Source organism: Lagenorhynchus albirostris, chromosome 1 (assembly GCF_949774975.1).
Source record: "Lagenorhynchus albirostris chromosome 1, mLagAlb1.1, whole genome shotgun sequence".
Taxonomy (NCBI): domain Eukaryota; kingdom Metazoa; phylum Chordata; class Mammalia; order Artiodactyla; family Delphinidae; genus Lagenorhynchus; species Lagenorhynchus albirostris.
This window is the reverse complement of record NC_083095.1, coordinates 168460449-168480757: the sequence shown is the minus strand read 5'-3', so window position 1 is coordinate 168480757 and position 20309 is coordinate 168460449. Positions and strand designations below refer to the sequence as shown.

The 20309-nt window shown below is 40.1% G+C and overlaps 1 protein-coding gene across 1 annotated transcript in view; it reads left to right on the top strand.

Moving 5' to 3' along the window:
* The window catches only part of SFMBT2 (Scm like with four mbt domains 2), a 208357-nt gene that overhangs the window by 76916 nt on the left and 111132 nt on the right, over positions 1-20309 (top strand). The window contains exon 5 of the mRNA XM_060159924.1: positions 19500-19588. Coding sequence (XP_060015907.1) covers positions 19500-19588 — 89 coding nt within the window. The remainder of the gene's footprint in view (positions 1-19499; positions 19589-20309) is intronic.

The following is a 20309-nucleotide window of genomic DNA, read 5'->3' as shown; positions in this document are numbered from 1 at the left end:
GCTGCTGGGACAGCCCATTCCTTTATGTATTGTGACCCTTTTGCAAAATTTTTATTGAAATATTTTATGATATCCTATCATAGTATTTTGGGGTGGTTGGTTGGTTTTAAGAATCATAGAGGACAAAATCCTAGGCACTTTGCTTTTTTGAAATTTCCTGTTCAGTTTCTGAGGATCCTGAGAGAGAGAGAGAGAGAGAGAGAGAGAGATACTAAAATACACCTCCTTCTGTACTGCCGGTGCCTGCACATCAAATACAGCTCTTGTTTTAGGCACCATGACTGCCCCAGTTTTCCTTCACTGGGGAGGGAACAGCATACCATAACTTGGATTCTTTCTGAACAGTCCATCTTTAATAACAAACTGGTTTATGGTTTTAAATCATGATTCCCGCACTTTGGAATGTTCCTTATAGTCAATCACTCTTATTCTCCTTTCTTTCTTATAACAACAAGAATCTGGCCAGCTAATTGCCAAGGTATCTCTGTTTTTGGAATAGCCATTGGAATTCCTGTTTATCCTGTTCAGAAACTTTAACTGGGGAACACCCAGGGTCAAGGTTCAAGGTCATGGCCAACTTAGGAGCTGTGAACTCCTACTCGGGTGCTTTGCCTAGGGAGTAACATCCCTTCTGTCTGTGGTTAACTAATGAATGGTAATTAGTTCCCAAACTTTTCCTACTGGAGCAAATGCTAAGATTGGGGTCATAGTAAATGCTGAAGACGAACTCAAACTGAAAGAACTGGTTGATTTGTGAAATATTTTAAATGTATGAGTAGAGGAGAGAGGATGCCCAGAGTCTTATTACCAGACAAGTAACTATCTGGATGAAGGTTGCATGGGGACTTTGAAAAAGAAGGTGGTAGAAGGGGGTCGGCTGAAGCTGCAGTCAGGAAGATTGAGGTCAGAATGAAGAAGGTCCAAGTGTTCTCTCCCAGTCTGAGGGTTGTCTTTTCATCTCGTTTGTGGTTTCCTTTGCTGTGCAAAAGCTTTTAAGTTTAATTAGGTCCTATTTGTTTATTTTCGTTTTTTCATTACTCTAGGAGGTGAGTCAAAAAAAAAAAGATCTTGCTGTGATTTATGTCAAAGAGCGTTCTACCTGTGTTTTCCTCTAAGAGTTTTATAGTGCGTGGCCTTACGTTCAAATCTTTAATTCATTTTGAGTTTATTTTTTTGTGTATGGTGTTAGGGAGTGTTCTAATTTCATTCTTTTACATGTAGCTGTCCAGTTTTCCCAGCACCACTTAAAGAGACGGTCTTTTCTCCATTGTATCTTCTTGCCTCCTTTGTCATAGATTAGGTGACCATAGGTGCATGGAAAAGATGCTCAACATCACTAATCATTAGAGAAATGTAAATCAAAACTACAGTGAGGTATCACCTCATACCAGTAAGAATGGCCATCATCAAAAAATCTAGAAACAATAAATGCTGCAGAGGGTGTGGAGAAAAGGGAACCCTCATGCCCTGTTGGTGGGAGTATAAATTGATACAGCCACTATGGAGAACAGTATGGAGGTTCCTTAAAAGACTAAAAATAGAACTACCATATGACCCAGCAATCCCACTACTGGGCATATACACAGAGAAAACCATAATTCAAAAAGACACATGCACCCCAATGTTCATAGTAGCACTATTTACAATAGGCAGGACATGAAAGCAACCTAAATGTCCATCAACAGAGGAATGGATATAGAAGATGTGGTACATATATACAATGGAATATTACTCAGTCATAAAAAGGAAATAGAGACACAGAGGTAGAGACACAAATGTATGGATACCAAGGGGGAAAGCGGGGGTGGGTGGGAGGAATTGGGAGATTGGGATTGAGACACTTACACTTTGGTACCACGTATAAAATAGACAACTAATGGGAACGTACTGTATAGCACAGGGAACTCTATTTAATGCACTGTGGTGACCTGAATGGGAAGGAAGTCCAAAAGGGAGGGGCTATATGTATACATATAGCGGATTCATTTTTGCTGTACAGTAGAAACTAACACAACATTGTAAAGCAACTGTACTCCAATAAAAATAAAGAAAAAGAATTAAGAAGGTCCAGCGACGGAGAAATGCAAGCATGTTACAAAGGCAAGTTGTGCAGTTGCCTCACCAGGAGTTTTGTTTTGTTTTGAGTGGATGGTGTGTTCTCTGACTTGGGGTTGTCTCTCTGGGACCATGTTGAGGTCTTTGAAAATCTCTCATGCTCCCCCCATCCCTTGTCACCTCTGCTCCTTGTGGTCAGTAGGTTCTGGTCCACATACCCACAGTAGGTTGACTCTTGGAATCTCCCAATCTCGGCCTGATTTTTTAAAAATATTCTAACCTGAATTCAGTGTATTGTTTTTATATTTTAACCAAAATATAATGAATCTATACAGTATATGCTGATTAAGAAAACTGAAAAAGTAAAATAAAACCATGTCATTTTTCTACTGTGAATTGTGGCCTGCAGTTAATGTAGATGTTTTTGTTCGCAAAAAATCATCTGCTCTAGTATTTAAGTGATGGAAATAAAATATTTTAAAGATATAAACCAAAAAACAATATGCAGAACATTTTTTCCCTTTGGTGATGTAGAGCTGTGTAGGTGTGTCCCCTTCTCCCTGGGCAGCATCGAGGGGAGGACTCTTATGGGAGATGCCAGTTAACTTTGGGGGAGGCTGTTTCAAGAAATACCATGTAGCAGCACTGCTAGGTGCTAGGTTTTCTACAGCTGTGAAGGAAACAAAATACTCTGGCGGACCTTAAGTTCTAGAGAAAGAAGGGGAGGCAGACAGTAAACACACCAGTGTTTAGTCTGTCAGCTGGAAATAGGTGCTCTGGATAGAACGTTGGTGAGGTCAGTAGGAAGGAAAATGACAGTGGCTGGTGGGACAAGAAGAGATGTTTTATGTGGTGGGGGTAGGATGTCCTCCAGAATAAAGTGCCATCTGAGCAGAGGCCTGAAGGAAGTGAAGGGTAAACCCACGCCTTGGGTATAACTGGGGGAAGAGCATTCTGAGCAGAGGAAACAGCCCGTGCAAATGTCCTGGGGCAGGAATGTGCTTGCTGTGTTATAGGGCAGCATGGAGGCCAGCACAGTGGGACAGGGAGGAACATTGGAGCTGTGGCCCATGGGGCCATGTAGACTGGGGTGAAGACTTTGGCTTTTCCTCCTCAGAGGGTTTTGAGCTGCAGAATCACTCAGAAATGACTTGTGCTCTGAAGGCATGATTCTGGCTGTTCTGTGGGGAGGCCACATCCACGAGAAGATTGTAGCAATAATCCAGGCGGAGTGGATCAGGGTAGTGGTTGTAGATTTGGCAAAAAAGTGATTGGATTCTGGATTTTGAAGGTGAGTCAACGGGGTTTGCTGGTGGATCTGACGTGAGTGTGTTTGTGTGTGTCTTTGGGGGGGTGTTGCTAGAGGAGTTTGAGGGTCAGGGAGAGAGTGTCAGAGCCAGGGGTGACTCCGCAGGTTTTGGCCCGAGCAGCAGGAGAAGCACAGTTGTTACAGAGCTGGGAGAGTCTGTGGGCAGAGCACATGCTGGTGGTGGGGGACCAATAGGTTGTGTTTGACGTGTTAAGTTGGGGTGTTGGTGGAGCCGTCGAGGTGGGCGTTGTGTGTATGAGTCTCGAGTTCAGAGAGGCGACCCGGATAGAGGTTTAAGTGGGTGTTGCCAGCATACAGCTGGTGTTTGAAGCCGTGAGACTGGATGAGGTCAGTTAGGGGATGCATGTAGGTGGAGAGGATGTCCCAGGACTGTGTGCTGGGATGCTCCAGGGTTTAGGGGGTGAAAAGATGAGGAGGAACAGCAGAGGACACTGAGACATGATGCCCAGTGAGGTAAGATGAGCAAGAGAGCCTGATGGCTCAGGAGCAAGGTGTCTTGGTCAGTTGGGGCTGATTTAACAAAGTGCCATAAACTGGGTGGCTTATAAGCAACAGATATTTATTTCTCACCATTCTGGAGGCTGGGAGTCTGAGATCATGGGCCCAGCATGGTTGGGTTCTGGGTTACAGACAGCCGACTTCTCTCTGTGTCCTCTCTTGGTGGAAAGGACGCCAAGAGAGGTGTCCTCACCTCTCAGTGGGGGAGCTCTCTGGTGTCCCTTTTCTAAGGGCACTAATCTCATCCATGGGGGCTCCACCCTTATAACCTAATCACCTCCCAAGGCCCCACCTCCAAATACCATCACACTCGGGGTTAGAATTTCAACATATGTATTTTTGGGGGGAGGGCGGGGCACAAGCATTCAAAACATAACACTAAGTGAAGAATGTTTCAAGAAGGGGAGAGTGATCTTATCCAGTGCTCTTAAGTACATCAAATACATAAATGATTGGGAATTGACCATTGGATTTGGCAGTATGGAAGACACTGGTGATCTTAAACTACTACCTACTTAATCTTTCACACTCTGTTTTGTACTCTACAAGTCTCGCCCCACTTGCTTCATGGTACTTGCTTAACCTGCTTCCAAATAGTTGTGCCCTGGCATCAGGCAATTCTGTTCTGTTACAGCCTTTGCCCTTGGATTTGACAGATGAGAAATTGATCTCTGAATCTTGCCATATAGAGTTCTCAGAGCAGAAGGATCTTAAGGGAAGAACTGTGTGAAGGAGTGAGGTTATATGTTGGGATTATTCTCCGGTTGGCAGACCTGTAATTTAGATGTCATGCCACCTCTGTGATTTTGAGTTGTCAGTGACTCTTGTCATTTAGACACACAAAATGTGTTTTAAAAAAACACTTAAAATTCAATAATAGTTTTTTGCTAACAGGTTAAGAAAATTTACAGGTAATAATTATGTCCTCATAGAATGTAGGGATGGAAAGGACTTAAAACTACAATAGCTAGATAAGAAATCTATTTTCAAGAACATATTTTCCAGGGGCTCCATTTTTGCCAAGAAGCTCTGTTTTCTAGTCCTTCAGAGACAGAGTCTCGGTGTTTTTATAGGACTCATTGATAGAAGAGAGTTTATGTTTTATTAGTCTTCACACACATGGCAGGTTTAGAGAATTTAACCAGCTCTGGGGCTGTGTTTTATATTCAGGCATGACTCTTAGGTCACTGAGTTTGTCCATTACTTGTAGAATGCCTGCAAGCTGTTGGCACTCACAGTTGGACCTGACTCATTATGTATGAATCATGCCTCTTCTCTTGAAGAACATGTTCTGAATCTTCTTGAACTTGACTTTAATAAGGGGAATTTCATTGCATGTCATAAATATGTCAGATCTCAATGTTGAATGCTTACAGAATTATTCCATTTCTTTTCTCGTGTTATTGTTCGTATTAGGCACGCACACACTTTCAATGAGATGTATTTAAAGATGATACCTTTTTAATGATTATAATTAGCATGCTTATCAGATTTGAATCTCTTAAGAAAGTAATAGTTACGTATTTTCACAGAGTATTGCTCTTTAAAAAATTTCATTCTACGGGAAATAACATTTAATGAGGTGTAGTTGTTGGCAAACAGGAGTTTTATTTTTTCAAACATTTGTTTAAAATTTGCTTACCTAGTAATATAAATCTTTTAAAGTATACGAGAAGTAGATTGGAGAAATCTGATCCAGAATCTAAGGGTTTTTTGAGTAATTGTGTTTTACGTCCTTGATTTCTGAAATAATTGGTGTTTTGCATCTGTTTTATTCTCTTAATTATATAATACATGTGTTTGGAGGAGTTACTGTTCTAAAATGGAACTTTTATGCATAGGATGTGAGTTAACAGAAATCTGCCTGTTACAAACGTACTCTTTAATATATTTGCCACCAACTGTGATAGGTCTGCTTACTCTGTTTGAGTCTTTTCTTGTTGAATGGGGATGAGAATAACTAGTTCATTGGGTTTTTGGAAGCACTAACTGAGATGCTGTATGTGAAAGAGTGCTTGGTATGTAACGAACACTTAGTAGGTGTCTTTGTAATCAGAACTGTAGTGTCTCATACCCGTTGGGTTGGAGAAAGGTGAGAAGTTGTTTCACTTTGGAAAGCTGTGTGGGGAGCATTTATTGGGGCCTCTGTGCTGAGTGCTGGGATCAACAGTGATGATAAGAAAGAGCATGTCGTCCTCAGGGAACTCAAGTCTACTGACGTATATCATAGCCGTGTTTTAATATGGTATTGTCTCTGTAATCGTTCTTTTTAAATTTAATTTTTATTTTATAGTGTAATATAGTGGATTTACAATGCTGTGTTAGTTTCAGTTGTACAGCAAAGTGAATCAGTTATACATATACATATATCCACTCTTTTTTAGTTTCTTTTCCCATATAGGTCATTACAGAGTATTGAGTAGAGTTCCCCGTGCTATACAGTAGGTCCTTGTTGTTTATCTGTTTTATATGTAGTAGTGTGTATATGTTAATCCCAAACTCCTAATATATCCCTTCCCCCCACCTTTCCCCTTTGGTAGCCATCAGTTTGTTTTCTAAGTCTGTAATCATTCTCAGTCTTTCTGGGGTCATAGACTACTTTAAGAATCTGATGAACTCAATGCAACTTCTTGGAAGAGGCATTCAACACACACGCGCGCGCACACACACACAAACACACAATTTTGTATTCAATTTTATGAGCTCATTTATTCACTGTACTCAATTTCATGAACTCCATGAAGGCAGTCACGCACTGTAAGTTAAGAATCTTTGCTTTGGGGATGTAATAACTGGTCAGTCTGAGACTTTAGTAATGAGCTTGTCTAAGATGAGGGGATTGACCTGGCTGCCAGGCTTTTGGTTGAGTGATGTTGCCAGCAGTCCAAATATGGCGGCCCAAGAGATGGAAAAGCCAAGCATGAGCTGGACTAGAGTCATGTGTGAAGGGTGGGTCTCGGTCTCCAGCATCTCTTCTGGGGCTGCTCCAGAAAGGTGCTTGGAGGCATAGTGGTCTGGCTTTGGAGCAAGGCTCTGAGTGGAAGCTCAAAGTAGTAATTTACATTTTCCTGATGATGTATGATGTGAGTATTTTTTCATAAGCTACTTACCACATGTATTCCATTTTGGTGCGGTATCTGTTAAATCATTTTTAAATTTTTAAAACCATTTTTAAATCAGGTTGTTTAAGAGCTCTTTCTATATTTTGGATAACTGTCCTTTATCAGATGTGTCCTTTGCAAATATTTTCTCCCAGTCTGTGGCTTGTTTTCTTATTCTATTGATAATGTGTTTTGGGGAACAGAAGTTTTAAATTTTAATGAAGTCCAATTTATCAGTTATTTTTTTTAATGGATAATATCTTTGGTGTTTTATCTAAAAAGGCATCACCATATGCAAGATCATCTAGGTTTTCTCCTATGTTATCTGCTAGGAGTTTTATAGTTTTGCATTTTATATTTAGGTCCATTTTGAGTTAATTTTTTGTTGTTGTTGCTGTCTGTGTTGGGTCTTCGTTGCTGTGTGCAGACTTTCTCTAGTTGCAGTGAGCGGGGGCTACTCTTTGTTGCGGTGCATGGGCTTCTCATTGCGGTGGCTTCTCTTGTTGCAGAGCATGGGCTCTAGGCACGTGGGCTTCAGTAGTTGTGGCGCACGGGCTCAGTAGTTGTGGTGCACAGGCTTAGCTGCTCCGCGGCATGTGGGATCTTCCCAGACCAGGGATTGAACCCATGTCCCCTTCATTGGCAGACAGATTCTTAACCACTGTGCCACCAGGGAAGTCCTGAGTTAATTTTTGTGAAGGGTAATTTTTTGTGTGAGGTCTGTGCATAGGATCGTTTTTTGCGTGTAGATGTCCAGTTGTTTCAGCATCATTTGCTGAAAAGATATTTTTGCTTCATTGTATTGCCTTTTCTCCTTTGTCAAAGATCAGCTGACTCTATATATGTATGTCTATTTCTGGGCTCTCTGTTCTGTTCCATTGATCTATTTTTCTGTTCTTTTGACAGTACTGCACTGTCTTGATTACAGTAGCTTCATAGTAAGTCTTGAAGTCACGTAGTCTCAGACCTCCCACTTTGTTCTCCTTCAATATTGTATTATTGTATTGGCCATTCTGGGTTTTTTGCATCTCTGCATACATGTTAGAGTCAGTTTTTCAATATCCACAATATAACTTGCTGGGGTTTTGATTTGCATTGCGTTGAATCTGTAGAGCAAGATTGCAAGAACTGACATCTTGGTAAAATTGAGTCTTCCTATCCATGAACAAGAATATCTGTTCATTTATTTAGTTCTCTGATTTCATCATAATCTCCTCTTGCTCAGGGGAGGTCAGTCTTTTGTTCTATCTGAGCCTTCAACTGATTGGACGAGGCCCACCACATTTAAGGAGGGCAATCTGCTTTACTCAAAAGTCCACCAGTTTAAATGTAAATCTCATCCCAAAACATCCTCTTGTTAACAGGATAATGTTGGACCAAATATCTGGGCACTGTGGTCCAGCCAAGTCAACACATAAAATTAACCATCACGGACAGTAATGTGAAAGCTGTTGATAAACAGACTGACTCATATAATTAGATATATACAAAGGGCATGTGGATTTAAATTTTTTTGCAAGCTGCTTTCTTTCTTTTTAAAACATTCCCCTAAGTGGATCATTGGGAAAAATTTGAATGGAAACTAATTAGCTGCAGCAAAGAAGGTAACTTTACAGAAAGAAATAAGTCATGTATGAGGGACAGAGATATACCGATGAAAATAAAATCTTTAACAAACAATTGTCTTATTCCATTGAATTCAGAGCCCTAGACCTTTGTGATATGTCAATTCAGTCTTGACTGTTTCTCTGTAGTGATAGCCAATAAAAGACCTGTAGGAAATGTTTCCTAGTAGAGAGAAAAAATAGTTGCTGACTCTTTGGAAGGGTATTCTTTAAAAACAGGGAAATGTTTAAAGCAATAGCAGAAATGTCTATAAAGTGAGATATTGACAGCTAGAGAATAATTGAAGGGAAATGTGCAAGAATGAGAGAAATTCCATGTTTTATTGGATAAAGGTCTTTAACCAGCAAACAGTGATAAGGTTTTAAATTTCTTCTAATAGTTTTGGAGGCTATTTATCTTCTAGGCTCCTAAAGATATGATGCAGAGTAATATGAGTTATACCTTGAGAATGTCATAAATAGTTCTTATCTTTATGGCTTTTGTATTGTAAATTATGGCTGTTTATTGGGCTCAGAGGTCCTGGGGAACTTCAGAGAAAGCAGTTGGTCCCTTGGAGATTAAGCTAGGGATATATAGTACCTTGTGTTTCTTTAATCTCTGGGTGATGCCCTTGTCTGAAATGAACAGTATCAGTGTTGCCTAATGCAGTAATACCATGTACTCACCCAGAAGGAGAACTCAAGAGAAATACTAAATTTCTGTCCTATCTCATAAGGTGTTTAATGCTGACTCAATTAAATGAATGATCTCTCGCTTTCTGGGTTATGTGTGCCGAAACTAAAATCTTAAACAGTAACTTACATCATATGTAAGCAGTTACGAGCCAGGCAAATATTGGGTTGGCCAAAAATTTCTTTCGGGTTTTCCGTAAGATGTTGCAAAAACCCGCACGAGCTTTTTGGCCAACCCAATAAAAGAAGAAACAAAAAGCAATGGCAGTTCCTTTATGAATGCTTGTGGTGTACTATGGTGCTAAATCATATTTTATCGAAAGGTCTGTGTAATATCCATGGTAACGGTAGTTCCTAATCTGAATTCAACAAGTTCTCTTTCATCCAAAGATCAGTTAAAAAACAGACACAATTTATAAAACCATCTAATCTGTCAGACCTTCCCTCCTGTGATAAAATTTTATTAAGCACCTACTATATGCAGTTGTTATAGGTACAGGTATATAGTAGTAAGGCAGTGATATGATAATTCCTAGGCTCACGGAGTCATCAGGCGGGGGACTCATTACACAAATGAGTATGAACATGTCATTATAAATTGTACTAAGTCTAGGAAGGGAAAGAATGTGGGATTCCAGAAGAGAACACAGTTTATCATGGAAATTAGGGAAGATCAGGGAGGATGTGAGATGAGGAGGGGTTGGTTGGGGCAAGATGGGGGAAAGTGTTTCTATGAAGAAGGAAGAGGATGTGCAGAGCCCTAATGCAGCCCTTTGGAAGAGATGGGTTTAGAGAAAACCAGCATAGAGAGCAAAGGGAAGAAGAGTGGAGTGGCCCCAGTGATGCGGGATGTTGAGCCTGGCTTAGGAGTTAGAAATTTATTCCAAGATTCAGTGTCTGGACGACATGATCTCATGCCTTGTTTTAAAAGGCTCATGTTGAATATGATATACAAAGTTAAGACCTCTGCTATATCTAATGAAGAATTAACATCTACCATAAATAAAGAGCTCCTACAAATTGGCATTAAAAAAAAAAGGTATCTCTATAGAAAAATACATGAAGAGTAAGTTCCCAGAAAAGAAATCTGAATTGTCATCATGTTTTTTTGATACTAAGCCTCCCTGATATCAATAAAGTGAAAACTAAAAAATCAGTTACATATGGTTGAGATTGTTAACAAAATCAGAGAAGTCTGAGAATATAAAATACTGGCAAGAATGGGGGGAATGGGAAATTTTATATACGCATGGTCATTGTTCAAATTGCAAGCATAATTTTGGAGGGCAGTTTGCTGATATCTAGTAAATCCTTTGCTCTTCTACTCCCAGGAATTGATCCTATGGAATGTCTCCTGTAAAATTTAATGGCCTAGGGCCTTCCCTGGTGGCGCAGTGGTTGAGAGTCCGCCTGCCGATGCAGGGGACACAGGTTCGTGCCCTGGTCCGGGAAGATCCCACATGCCGCGGGGTGGCTGGGCCCGTGAGCCATGACCGCTGAGCCTGCGAGTCCGGAGCCTGTGCTCCGCAACAGGAGAGGCCACAACAGTGAGAGGCCCGCATACCGCCAAAAAAAAAAAAAAAAAAAAAAACAAAAATTTAGCGGTCTAATCTCAGCCTTACTCTTCCTTGTCCTATCAGCAGTGTTTGACACAGTTGATCATTCTCTTCTTGGTGGAAGTTCTGGGGGGTGAAGTTGAAGGGGCTGAACAGTGACTGAAGAGTTAAGTCTTCTTTGCTAAGTTTGGTTTTGGAGGGGAGCAGGGAGGTAGGAAATTGTCAGACAAGTGAGTTCGAGGGCTTTTTTAAAAAAAAAAAAAAAAAAAAAAAGGGATGAGTGATTCCAGAACTTGTGGGTGATGGTTTAGCCCAGTGTTTTTCTTTCCCCAGCAGTTATAAGTCTAGTCGCTGTAGTTTTAGAGGGGCCTGGGTGGTGAGTCTGAGTGAGGCTTAGTGGGGACAGAGGATGGGAAGGTTGAAGGACTCAGAGTGTGTAGACCTGGGCTGGGCAAGATTGGGAGTGGGTGGATTTTTAAAAATTTCATTGGAGTAAAGTTGATTTACAATGTTTCATTTAGTTTCAAGTGTACAGCAAAGTGATTCAGTTATACCTACATATATATCTATTTTTTCTCATTTTCTTTTCCCATATAGGTTATTCCTATATTACATACAGGAATAAAGAGTAGAGTTCCTTGTGCTAGACAGTAGGTCCTTGTTGGTTTGGAAGTGGGTGGTTTTAAAGGAAGCAGAACAGGCATGGCAGTGGATCCCTTAAGGAAAGCGCCACCTCACCTCTTGTGTGTCCCTGACAGGGACATTCCGTGCTGCTCCTCCAGATATTACGTAATCCCACCAAATCCCCTCAACAATCCATTCCTGCAAATAGGTATGTAGGGAGGTACTTGCCTTACTTAAACAGGCAAAATAAAATACAAGAAGAGCTTATTAGAATCAATTCATTCTTCAGTAAGTTGCGACTTGCATAAGTTGTAGGAATAATTTAACCGAGAAGTGAAGTTGCAGAGCAACTGCTCAAGCCAGATTTGGAGTATAGGGATAATGACATCTGGTTTGAATGAATGCTGAGTTCTGTGATTATCTCAAGTGGGCTGTTTTACTTGTTTCTATGTGCTTTTGTGCATAACATAAAGAACAGAAGTTTGATTTGGATGTGGAGGAAATGTACAATAGACTTTAGGAACTATAGTGTGCTCTGTTGTGTCAGTTTAAAATTATGTATAAATAGCTGTGTGTGTAAAACATTCATATTGATGTAAGCACTGTCTCATCTATTCACAACTGATCTCGTTCTCCTAAAAAATACCAGCAAGTTACTGTCTCCAATAATGATCTTTGTGCATGGGGTATCCTGTGTATTGTGTTAAGACTATTATTTCTAAGTTTCACCAGAGAGATTGCATTTCACTACCATATAGCAGGTGATCAATTTTATAATAATGTGAAGAAGCAGGAATAGAAGATAAAAGTGAATTGGATTCCCATAATGGTTTATACTGGGAATTATTTTCCATGAGGTAGATTATACTTTTTAAAAATTTTTATTGAAGTATAGTTGATTTACAGTGTTGTGTTGGTTTCAGATGTACAGCATAGTGATTCAGTTACACCTATATATATATATATATCTGTTTTTTTTCAGATTCTTTTCCTTTGTAGGTTATTAGAAAATATTGAGTAGAGTTCCCTGTGCTATACAGTAGGTCCTTGTTGATTATTTTATATATAGTAGTATGTATATGTTAATACATTTTTTTTAGATTCCACATGTAAGTGGTAGCATATGCCATCTGTCTTTCTCTTACTTGCTTCACTTAGTATGATCACCTCTAGGTTCATCCGAGATGATGATTATTTTCGTGCCGGTTTGTCAGTGTTTCGTGGCGTGATCGTGGTGGCAGAACTAGCATTAACATCCAAGTTAGGGAGAGGCAGGTAAGAGACTAGAAGGCAAAAAAGTCGCCCTTCTTTGAAAATTCTGGAAGGAATTTTTATTCTAATTATAATTTTTCAAAATAATAAAACATTAATATGTGATTTTATACTCATGGCCATCATTTTGTAGCCATTGATTTGGTGTACAGGTTTATTCAAAGTTAAATTTGGATTGCAAGAAATTGTAAGCCTGTAGTTAAAACATCACTTGGAGACATTTCATATAGGTTCTTCTGAAAGAAAACTGAGTATGTTGTACAAACATTGGAATGCATTAATGAAGGAACGATTGGCCACATTATCAAAGAATACTTCACTTTTTACAAGGGTTGATACTTTACCACTTGAGTAATAACTGCTAGGAAGCTTATATTTATTTTCTCATTTAATCCATACAACCATCTAATGAAGTAGCTGCCATTAAAAGTCACATCTGACCCCATGATAAGCTAGTTTCAACAAAAGATAACTTCTTATCTATTCCCAATATTGAGGAAATCTCTAAGCAATGTGTAGAATATTAAGTAGCAAAGGCCTTTCTTTTTAAGGGATAAATTAAATCATTTATGCAGAAATACTGACCAAGGTTTTAATGGGTATGGCATGAATGTTAAACGTTCTAATTATGTAGAATATTCTGAGGTCAACTTATTTTTTCTGTTTCAACCTGAGGTTATCATTGTCTCCATCATTTGCTTCCAACAATTCTTAGATAATTTCTTTGTTGAATTCTGTTCTTTGGAGCGAAATAATAATAATATTTCTTTTTGTAATTATACAAGTATATTTGTATAATGGAAAGAGGTCTGAAGCTTTGAATTGAAACGTTTCCTCCATTCTGTGTAAGTTCTAAGGAATGTGTGAGTATGTGTGTGTGTATTTTTGTGCACGTATATATGATTCTTATGACATTCTTCACAAGTTATATCTTAATTGAGGCTGTATTTATTATTAAAGACAGAAATACTCTGTCTATATGTTTGAACCCCAGTAGTATGTAATGTGGTCCATTGCACTTAGTAGGAGCTTATCAGTCCTCTCCAGTCATTTTATGATCTATTCTCTTGTTTGTAGGAACAATTTAATTTGAACCCTATGTGAAATATTAGTACAGATTCTTTCCTTTAAAAATCTCCAAGGGAGAGAACTCTACAGTCTTGTATTCTTAATAGTATGTGTAAGTGCTTCCATTTATAATTCAAGATTCTCTGTTGCCTCATTTCTTTAGCAAACTCTGTGTTAAAGAATCTTTTCCCGGTAAGTCAAAGGCTTGCTGCCTCACATTTTGTAACGGCCCAGTTCTCTGGTGAGCTGGGAGTAGCTGTGGATTGAACAGTCTTATTTATCTCTTCTTCCTCCAGAAACCCCATTAAAGTGATAGTAAAGGAATAACAAATACATAAACCAGCAACAGAAAGAATTGCAGAGGCACCAGCGCAGAAAGGAAATTTCACGTTTCTGGTGGCCTGAGAGCTGATGAAGGCTTGGTGACTGCTGATGCTTGGTAGGGGCTGCCGCAGCCCTGGACACACGTGCGGGCTGCAGCTGGGGGGGCCCTGGGATCCCCCGCAGGCACCGGACTTTGGATTGAATGCCCGGTGGGTGGGAGTCGCGCGTGGGGCTGAGAAGCACAGGGTTGCACGGGCTGCTTGTAATTGGAACGCCTCCCAGGCTCTGTCTCCCCTACCCCTTTGGTACAACCAAGGACCAGAACCCACAGGCTCCTCCCTCAAGCTCACCTCTGAAGAAATGGGCAGAACTGACCGGGGAGAAGCAGGGAATCTAGTTTGGGAGTTTGCTTCACAGAGGGGAGTTGCTTAGTGCCCACTACGAGTCAAAAACCTCTGTTCCAGGACACAAATCTCACTTTCAGGCTTTCTCTAGTGTCCAATTTAAGTATGATGCACGACTAAAGGCCACCAGTCACTCCAGGAGAGCCTCTGATACAGGAGAGAAAGAGGCAGATAAAAAAACAAAAAACCCATAGGAATCAGAGGATCCAGGGCACAGAAAAGGAGACCATCCTCTAATTACTATAATGAGGGGTTTTGAAAATGGCGTCTGGTAAGAAGAATGTTTAGAAGAAAGGAACAACCAAAGAGCAAGAAAGAACCATTACAAATTAAGAACATGACTGATACAATGGATTCAAGTTGAGCAAATGGCCAGAAAGAAGAACAAAATATCCCCTGTTTAAACTCTAGGACTGTAAGGAATGTGACTTTCCTTTTACCCACAGTGTGTTTGAGTGAAAGTGGCCTCACTGTTCATGGTAATTGTTCTCCCCATCTTTCAAATGAGCAGAAAGGCATGATACAGCCGACTTCTCCATGGACCTGTCTTTTCTATGTTGTGACAGGGAAGGAGAGGTAAGTGTGTCCATCTGACCCCAGCCCAGGTCTCAGTGTTCAGGATCTGCCTGAATGGGCAGCTCTGATGGGTGACTTTGTGTTCCCCCAGACCAGTGTCCATAGGAAACAGTATCCTTGAGAAATGGTGAGTTACTTTATGTTTACATGTGCTCAGTGGGGCTGGAAATCCACCAAGAGTGGTGGTTTCCCAAATTCTGAAAAAATGATGGTAATCTTCTGCCTTTCATTTGGAACTCCTGTTATAGACAGCTCTCTAATAAAGCAGTTGTAGGATTTGGGGGTCATCTAAAATGTCTTCATAAAAAGAGTGTGTGTGTGGGGGTGTGTTTCCTTTTTCTGAAACTCAAGTTCACGATGGCTTCCTTAGGTGAGATGTGGGTACCTCTCCAGAATGAGGTATGAAAATGAAAAATGTAACTGGGACTTCTAAAAAAGTGAAGTTGAATGTTTATATAATGTTGTAACAGTAGAACCTTGAAAACATGTTCATGAGAACGTTGTAGAAAGATCCGGATTTTATTCTTCTTATGGACTTCCAGGAGATTCTCTCTATAAGTTAAAGAAATGGGAAAATGATTACCAAGTTGTGGATACACTTTTATCCACCTAAAGTTGCGGATTTTTTCCAGTTTAATCATTTCTTTCTTGCTGTAAAGTTCACATTTACTGTAGTTAGGTTGCGTGTTAAGTTTTCTGAGATTTAATGTGTGCATCATTTGAAGAAAAAGATAAGGACCATAGGGCAAGCAATTGGTTTACATTTGAGAGAGATTTTTCTTACATTCATATGCCTTGATTTTGAGTCTTTGAAGAGAGATGTTCTGTAGTAAATTAAAATTCATAGTTGAAAATTTTTTAGTTAGAAATTTATATGTGGAAAATTACAGGTCATCTTGTATTGCAATGAATTCTCAGGGCTTTCTGGGCAGTTTTTATTGTACTAGAATTTAACTGAATTGAATATTGTCTAAAACAAACCCATTGCCTGGGAATTGTAAATTCATCAGGCATAGTTTTGTATATATGGCAGTACTTCTTGTCATAGATTTTTACATTTGAAAATTGAGAGTTTTCAGAACTAAATGTCCACTGAAATAGTTGTTCTAAAATTAGCACAGTTCCTGAGAACTGTTTTCTTTCTACTTTCTAACCTAAAATGATTGGTGTACCTTTTGTAGCTAAGATACATTTTTCCAAGGAGAGCCATTTGTCTAGATATTCTGTGGCAAATAAAAGCGTGCTTCAGAGCCTCACGCAAAAGCATATTAATGGACAGTTACAGGACCTTTGGAGTGCAGGGCCCCGGATATGTAAATTTCACAGCCATCTCCAGTGTTCTCTTGCTGTGACTCAGACTATTTAAATTTCAACACTGCACAGTGTCTTCACAGGGTGCATACGTATTTCAGAAATTCTAATTTAACTTTGATTACATGGATGTTAGAAACAACCCTTAAATGAAAAACTGAGTTTTCTTCTCATAGGGGATGTAGACATAAGTTCTGTCAGTCACAGGACAATGTTTCCCTCGACTGTGCTAATTGTCACCCTTTTGGAATAAAAAATGAAATGCATATTTATCGGGTGCTGTTGTATATTTTGTCCTAATCTTGAAACTTTTTTTAAGCAGTCATTTTCATATTATCTCTGTCATGCCTGCAATTTAAATGGTTGATTTCTCTGTATGCAAAAGCTTTGAGAATCATAGATGCTAGTGGAAAGACTCCTTATAAGTTTGGCATCTGCAAACTCGAGTTTGAGGCTGGCTCTGCCCTTGTTTTTCCAGTGAACTTGGGCAAAAGTTAGTTAAAAACAGCCACCTCGTAGCATTATTAGGATGATCAAAAGATACAAAGTAAATTAAAAGGCTTTGTAAAGTGAAAGATAAATACAAATTTTAATGAATTTATCTGGTATTCCATTGCTTTGGTCTTCTCAGTCACCTTAGGCAAGCAGCAGAGCTGTCTTAGTGCATTCGGGCTGCGGTAACAAAAATACTGGGCGGCTTGTAAACAGTGGAAATTTATTTCCCACAGTTCTGGGGGCTGGATCCAAGTCCAAGATCAAGATACAGGCAGACCCCGTGTCTGGTGGGAACCAGCCTCCCGGTTCACAGACAGACGTCTCGCTGTGTCCTCACAGGGAAGAAGGGGCAAGGCGGGTCTCTTTGATGAGGTTACTAATCCCACTTATGAGGGCTTCAGTCACATGAACTTATTTAATTCTAATCACGTCCCCAAGGTCCCACCTCCTAACGCAGTTACATTGGGCATTAGGATTCCACAAATGAATTTTGGAGGTGACACAAACATTCAGTCCATAGAAATGGGTGTAGCATTGAAAAATGTTTGCTACACTTGCTAATGATGGAAAAGGACCCAATAACACAGTTTTTGCCCCAAATATATGCATTTCCTTATAGGTATGTATGTAGAAGGTGGTATTTTATTTGAGGAAAAAAAATCCCGAGTAGTAAGAGATGTTGAAGAGGTGGGTTGCTCTTTGCTAAGTGGGTCCAGGTCTAGGACATTGTTGTCCCACCCAGAGCTGAGCTTTCCAACTTTGCCCAAATCCCTTTCGTCTTGCTTGAGTCCCTTCCATTTTGATGTTTCTCTTGGTCTTACGATCATTAATGGGTGATGGTGGGAGATATTGACTGAGCTGCAGGTTAGTGATTGAAATAGCAGGTTGCTGCCACTGTTCCCTAAGCTGTTGGCAGTTCTGCCAAAGCATGTTGAAAGTTTCCATCTGCAGTTTGTGGGAATCAATAAAAAATATCTGGTGAGAATGTGTAATAATTCAGTATATACTTATAACAAAACTAGAGTTGTTATTTATTAATTGTATAGACGTGCCAGGTATGGTTATATTTTTCTGACGGGTGTATCTTCTTTAATTCTTATGGCATCGCACAAGGAAAATGTTGTAGCACTAGAGGAAAGAGTCCAAGAGAAATTGGGTGAATTACTCAAAGTCATGTAGCCAGTGATGGCAGAGCCCAGCTCAGAGTCCGGGTCTTTGCCACACCGTGAGCTTGCTTTTCCCACCACCGGTGTGGCCTGTTTCCCTTGGGTAATAACTCTGTTCCTTTAGGTTTGAGCTAGAAATGGTTGCATCTTGCTTTGAAAGAACCTAAACAATCTATGAACTGCTTGAGTCTCGAACCTTTCACAGAGGCTGTGTATTGAACATGGTACCCTGGGCAGTGTCTGGTCTTCATGGGATGTGAAGGTCGGAATCACGGTGGGTGGATGGGAGTCTGGGCCAGTGTGCTGTTCTCATGTGGCCGAGGTTGTGAATCCTGTGATGCCCTGAGAAGGCTTGGGGCCTCTCCCAGGGGTGGATGTAACCTTAGCTTTGGGACATCTGTAGCCTGGGAGCTATGGCAAGAAAGTTACATCTTTCTCAAGTCTTGGGTTTGAAGCACTTGTAGAATGCAGGCTTCCAAAGGCCAATATTTCTTTTGCAAAAGATGTCTCAAATGCAGTGCTCTCACTGCTGTTTGGGGCCCCAGACAGCAGCCTCTACCTTGGCTTCTCTGCCGTTAGCTTCCTTTGTCTCCCTTCAAGCCTTTATGCTATTTTCAGATTCATCTTATGCAGAGATTTCCTGTTTATTAAACGTGTGTGCTGGCTTTCTGGGCTGTCCACCGTTTTATTCCATTATTTCCCAATGCTCTGTGCTCAGGCCGGGCCGTGTGTCCGAGGGCTGCACTTTCTCCATTTCCTCCCTCCATCACTCTCATTAGCATATGATGTTCCTCTCAGCCTGCAAATCCCTTCTTCCTCTTCTCTGCCTGTATAATAAATCTTAATATAATTCAGAGCCTGGCTTTATTTCCCCACCTGGAAATAAATAAAGCACCCTCATGGAGCTGTTTCTTCTTGGAACCTCCTAAATTCTGTGCTTTGGAATATTTTCTAGGTTTTTTAAAAATAATTTTGTTCTTAATGGTTAGTTAATTCATTAATCAATTTTCTTTTCTCGGGCTGCGCCGCGCGGCATGCAGGATCTTAGTTCCCCGACCAGGGCTTGAACCCTCCCCCCCGCATTGGAAGCGCGGAGTCCTAACCACTGGACTGTCAGGGAAGTCCCTCTTCTTTGTTGTTTACAGAAGTTTCTGAACAGATGATAAGACTTCAGGGCTTCACATTCTTTCATCTCCTTGGTGCCTAGCAAAATCTAGGCACGTGGTAGGTGTGAAGTCACCCACTGCTGACAGATTTGTTGTTGCCATTTTAGTACTTCATTTAAGCACAGCATTTAAAACGAAGAAAAGTCATGAAAGAACACATGTGTACAGAAAAGTGCTGGGATTTTTAACATGTTGAAAGCTCCACTGATTTGTTGAAGTGTGTTTTTTTTTTTTTTTCTCTCCTTTGTCTCACCAGCAATCAAAGAGAAGTACACGGACTGGACGGAATTTCTCATTCGTGATTTGACTGGTTCCCGGACGGCCCCAGCCAGCCTCCTAGAAGGTGTATGTATTGTTATCCAGCTATTCTCTGTCTGAAGCAGCACAGTTACATGAGCTCACACCTAACAGCACCTTTGCATATATCCTTCTGCGGGTACATGCGTCCACACGGATATCGGTGTCCAAATAGCATAACTTCCTGTTTTTTCCCAAATTACTTAGGTTACTGATTCTAATGGCACTGAAGAATCTTCACCTTTGGTCCAATCAATAAGTGGAAAATTTGCTTTTATGTGAACACATTTTAAAATAATAACATGTTAGGATAGGTATCCACTATCCTATAGTTTAAGACTCTATCTTATGTTAGTGAATGTATATAAAATCCTGTAGAATAACTGTTTTGTAGAGGTGATGACTAAGCCTATATGTGCTGGGGTGTAGCCTCAAAGTGTATTGATAAATGGTTCCATTAACTATTGTATTCCGGATGCATTATGCTGAAATTTAAACCCATACACGTTAAGTAATAGAAATGGCTAACCATATTTAAATGTGGTTAAGGTCATTTTAAGGTACTGAAGTAAAAACAGTTTAATCTGCAATCTTGATGGTGATATGAAAATAATCTTATCATAAAACATTTTAATATTTACATTCTAGAACAGGAAGAGAAATGTACTGTTATAAATAATTATTGAGTCACCAAATCTGTTTGAAGAATGCCCCTGATAAAGGGGAGAACACAATGAATGACCAAGAATACAGTGTGGATTTTGACAAT